Here is a 5,796-nt window from a genome sequence, read left to right on the forward strand (position 1 = left end):
GGTACTTACATTGGTTTTCTTTAATCCAGCACCCACCTATTGCGATTATTGCCACTTTCTCTAACCTTTTCAATCTCCCCTAAGATACACGTGAATCTGTCAAAAATATTAACAAAATTAGTGGACTCAAATCGTTCAAAATTAGGTCAACTATCATATATACATCAAAGAACACAAAAACAACTCATATACAGAAATCTGATTGAAATCAACAGAAGAATAACTTCATCCAGAAACCAACACATAGAGCCTTGTTGTGGAACTGATTCTTAAGCACTTGTGTTTGGTGGATCTACTGATTTAATGACAGCACTTTGAAGAGTAATAGAACCTTCAAGGGAAGGGTTGTTCATCTGAATTTGATCTGGACTGATTTTATTAAGCAGGAGGTTTCAATTTTACGAAGGCAGTAGTCGATTTAGGGTTTTTGTTTTTCCAACCGGTTAATCAGCGAAGATGGGAAACAGTAGTCAATTTTACCAAGGCAGTAGCAAACTAAACAGTTGAGATGGACATAATTTGTGAGAATTAAGGGATTTTTTTGCCAATCGATTAATCGATGGGAAGCTTTGTGAGGATTTAGGGTTGTTTTTGCCAACAGGTTAACTGTTTATTTGTTATAGGAAAGTGAAATATTAAGGAGAGAATACTAAAACACCATGGAGGGAAACTTAAATATTAAGGTGAAATAAGGGAGGGAATACGTCTGCCAATTTCTAATAGCATTAGGTGCTCGTGTTCATTTGTTAAGTTTCATTTCGGTGTCTAAAATGAACATCGAAATTGACTGAGAGTGACATAGGTGGAGGTGCTCTCAGTGTCCATTTATTTTTTTAAATTAATTTTTAATATTTTTTTAATTATAGTTTTATATTTAAATAAAATTTATATAATAAAATTAAATACTAAATTAAAATTCATAACACAAAAAAAAATTATTCATAAATATGCCTCGTCCCAAAAGTTCTTTCAACATCTTTGCGAGCAGCTGCTTGTTTCCTTGTAAAGTAATAACGTTTTTCATCAACGACACTTGAAAATTCCTTAACAAATGCTACCCATGTTGGATAAATCACGTCTGCTAAATAGTACCCTATATTGTACTCCACACCGTTTACATGATAAAGGACGTCAGGCATGTTTTCATTAAGCATTGAGTTGAACAAATCACTAGTGGTGGTTGATGATGATTAGTAGTGGTGGTTGGTGGTAATGGTGCTTGAGGTGGTTGGTGGATGGTGATAGTTGGTGGTTGGTAGTGGTTGGTGGGTGGTGATTGGTGGTGATGGGTAGTAGTGGGTGTGATGGGTAGTGGTGGTGGTGATGGGTGATGGTTGTTGATGGTGATTGGTAGTGGTTGTTGGTGGTAATGGTGCTTGTAGTGGTTGGTGGGTGGAGGTAGTTGGTGGGTGGTGATTGGTAGTGTGGGTAGTGGTAGGTGGTGGTGGTGGTGATGGGTGGTGGTGGTTGGTGGTGATTGGTATTGGTGGTTATTGGTGGTGGTTGGTGGTACTGGTGCTTGTTGAGGGTTATGGGTGGTAGTGGTCGGGGAGTGGTGATTAGTGGTGGTGGGTAGTGGTGGGTGGTGATGGGTGGTGGTGGTTGATGGTGATTGGTAGTGGTAGTTGCTGGTGGTGGTTGGTGGTAACGGTTCTTGTGGTGGGTGGTGGTGGTTGGTGGGTTGTGGTAGTTGGTGGGTAGTTGTGGTTTGTGGGTGGTGGTGGTGGTTGATGGTGATTGGTAGTAGTGGCCGGTAGGGGTGGTTGGTGGTTGGTAGTTGTGGGTGGCGAGATAGGCGAGGTCAATCTTTAATATATCATAAATCAATTTAGTAGCACATAATTTTAATATATCATACAAATTTACCATATATACTCCTTCTGTCTCAAAATTATTGTCCTGTTTGACTTTTCAATGTCAATCTTTTGTTGAATGAATACATTCAGATGTCTAAAATTATATACAAGTCTAACCATTTTCATGTAGTTTTTTTTTTTTTTTTGTTAGCGAGGAAATCCCCTGTGAACAAGCACAGTGACACCCCATATAGGGTTAAATTATTTTTACGTTAAATTAACCAAACGTTAACCGACCAAAACCACCCTGTAGCAAAGCGCATGATTTTTACCCTCGTTTAATCTATATAACACCATTTCCACCTCGTCCTGCTTCTAGCCCTCGAAGGCTTCATTGGCATTCTTCTAACCCTTGTGTACCCCTGATTGTATCGACCTGCATTTCATTCTTTTCAAGTGCAATTGAGAATGAATAATTGTTTAAAATGATTTGTAGGTTTGGTTGTAATATTTGTACCACTAACTAAATAATATAATGGGTTCAATGTTTATTAGAAAGTATGTTATTGGTTATAAGTAATTTAATCATATGTTGGTCATGCTGAGGAAGTGATAATGTGACGTCTATATAGTAGTTATTCCTAACTCCGATGAGAAATATATTATGGTTGGAGTGGTCTTAAAAATTATCAAATATAGCTAAAGTTATGATTTCCATTCATATTCATATCGAACTTCTTATAATCTAAACTAGTATAGGCGGGCTCGCGTTGCCGCGCAATCGTGTAGACATTTTTTGCCAAGCTCATGGAGTCTTCAAGGTTGTTTGCCGTTGCGGAAATTTAGGAAAGAATTATAGGAAAAAAGAAGGGGGAAATAATAATAAAATATAATAATAAAAGATAATAATAAACATAACGTTTTTTTGAGAAAAAATAGTTTTAAAAAAAATTGGTCTATCAGTTTTTAGTAAAAATTTTAGGGGAGAATGAGGGGGTGAATTTTGAAAGGAAAAAAGAACACTTTAGCTTAATAGTGGCCATTGTGGGTACAACTGGTGTTGCGCAACATACAACTTGTTAAAGCATAAAATCATGAATACTAGTTCAATTATGACAATTAGTATATACTAGTGAAATGGCCCGTAAAATTACGGGCTTGTTTAAACGAAACAATTTAATGACATGTTTTAGGTATTAAGTAATGTAAATGCTAAAGTCATTTATTTTAATGACCCGTTTGACTAAGAAACTTGTCGTTATTTTTACAAATATATAGAGACATGTATTTTCGCTTACATACGTAACGTAATTAATTTCGTAAAAAGAATCCATATTTAAATATTAATAATATAATAATATAATTATTATATTATAAGTAAATTATAATAATAAATTTCGCTGCTCAAAGTTGAGTATTTATATTTTTAATAATAATAATTATTAGTAATAATAAATGTCTTTTAATTTTTTTTGAAAATTAAAATTACAATTTAGGAGAGATTAGTATTTCCTTTTATAAAAGATTTTGTATTATTTTTTTAATTAAATTAATATATAATTATGACATTATCACTTTATATGACTATATAGAAGATATAGATAGGCAATTATTAATATTAATTATTATATTATTATTAATATTATTAATTATTAATATTAATGTAAGTCACAATTTAAAATTAATCTTAGACGTATCGAATTAATTAATCGTACACGTATTAACAAAATGGAACACGTTTTCATGTATCAAATATTTAAAATTTTTAAGGAATTTCTAAAATTTTGAGTTCATCCCCAAATTTCATCCCGCCTTGTCCCCAAATTTTTTAAACCTACAAAAATTACAACCCCAAATATCAGTTCCAAATTTCATCCCGCTTTGTATCAAATAAAATATCAATTTTTGCATTCTCTAGGGTTTTATTTGATGGCTATTTTTATCTGTTGTTAAACTCGTGGGATCTGATTATAATGTTAAAACCTATTGAGGTGGTAATTGGCGTGAGATTCACCATCGTCGGGTACGTTCATCATTGATTATTATAATTTTCCATCTATATTGCCCAACATACATATAACTAATTCATATGATGCCCAACATATGATGTTATTTTATATGTTGTTCTTCAAGACGAAATCGACTTTTGGTATTAACGTATTTTATTTGTTTACTTGATTAAGGTTCGTTACCGACAACACTTGTTGAATTGAAATGGTTGATTATTTAATATGATTATGGAATAACAACTACAACTGTGAGTATATGGAGGGTGAATCCATACGAATAATATTTGAGCCATGGTTTGTTGTGTAAAATGTTGATCTTTGGTTTGCTGGTCATTTACTTACTTACAAATGCTTTGTGATGTTTGAGCCATGGTTTGTTATGTAAAAAGTTGATATTTTGTTTGGTGGTCATTTACTTAATGGTGTATTTGGTTTGCTCAGTATTTGGTTTGTTTTCAATTTCTTTACAATTAAAGGTAGATATAATGAATTGTGTTTGATCGATATTTAGTTTGATGATCACTTCCTTAACAATTAAAGATAGAATAATCATTTAATCATTATTTTTATACAATGATAAACATAAATTGTGTTTGCTTAGCTATAGTTGTTGCATAATCATTAATATCTGATTGCAATACTAAAAGTCATGCAGCTAAAGTCGCAATTGTAAGTATTAATATAAATTCAGATTGCAATATAGTTGATAGATATATATATATATATATATATATATATATATATATATATATATATATATATATATATATATATATATATATATATATATATAGTGCATCTGTAATTATCATGTCATGGGCATGATGAGACTTGTTTCTATGGATATATCTTATTCTGTAAATTACCGTTAATCAGCACGTCATGGCCATTGTCACACTGATCACACATGTTAGTAGGGATTGATCTTTTTGTGTATATAACTCTTGTATTATCTAAATTAATACAGACAAACATGGATGAGCTTGCTAAAACACTGCCTGAAGGTTCAACTGATAAGCCTGGTCTAGATGATGTTTTTTCCCAAGTTATGGGTAACAATAAATATGGTGCAACGGATATGTATGGATTAGGTGTTCAAGCTTCTGATCTTTGGGGTAAATTATCAAGTCGTAATGTGGTTTGTATGGAGAACATTCAACTCAAGTCAGAGAACAAAGAACTTACTGAAGAAAATGTACATCTAAAAGAACAGTTGGCAAGTAAGGATGGTTCAGTTGTTGAAGATAGCACAATACCACAAGGCCTCACTGTAGTCAATGTTGCTCCACTTCTTAAGGTATTGTTCTATTTAACACCTTAATGTGTTTGATATTTACCTTTAACATTCATAACTGCTTATTGCATACTTATTTCTAGGTTGGAGATGAAGTATTTTTACACAATATACTTAACCCTAGCGAGAAGGTAGGAAGAGGATGGTTGAGGACCTTGGATCCAACTGAGGTAATTGGCGGTGTAGAGATTGAAGATGATTGGTGTGGGGTACATCTTCAACATGTCCTTAAAAAAGGTGCTGATGTGGTTAGGCCATTTGATCTGATTAAGAAAGTTGAAGACGCTACAGGCGTAACTATCGCGTGGCCTTCTACGTTCATATCGCTATGTCTATCATAAAGTTTTTATAATATTAATTTTTATATATAACATGCACTTTTATGCTTATAAATATATGAATATTTTTTTTGTAGGTGATACCCTTGAATTAATAAAGATTTGTTGATCGAAGACGTTCTACGTTACTTTTCGTTGTTTTTATTTTCTTTGTCGAATGTTATTTTAGTATTGATATGTTGGATTATCTATGAATTTTTAATGTTTGGTGTTTTTCAATTTATGAGTACAATTTATTATAATATGATTATGTTTTATTTTATAATTATCTTTAATAGAAATTATTAATTGGATCTCAAAAATTTGAATTAAATTGAATCAGGCCCGAATATATGGATCCAATAATCTAATTCGGGCCC

The 5,796-nt window shown here is 32.4% G+C and overlaps 1 protein-coding gene across 1 annotated transcript; it reads left to right on the forward strand.

The window, feature by feature from the left end:
• The first annotated feature begins 4,778 nt into the window (after positions 1–4,778).
• LOC139860087 (uncharacterized) lies at positions 4,779–5,440 on the forward strand. Its single transcript, XM_071848860.1, has 2 exons — positions 4,779–5,102; positions 5,183–5,440. Exons 1-2 carry the CDS (start codon positions 4,779–4,781, stop codon positions 5,438–5,440), a joined length of 582 nt encoding a protein of 193 aa, XP_071704961.1.
• The last annotated feature ends 356 nt before the right edge of the window (positions 5,441–5,796 follow it).

This window comes from Rutidosis leptorrhynchoides, chromosome 7, assembly GCF_046630445.1.
Source record: "Rutidosis leptorrhynchoides isolate AG116_Rl617_1_P2 chromosome 7, CSIRO_AGI_Rlap_v1, whole genome shotgun sequence".
Taxonomy (NCBI): Eukaryota; Viridiplantae; Streptophyta; class Magnoliopsida; order Asterales; family Asteraceae; genus Rutidosis; species Rutidosis leptorrhynchoides.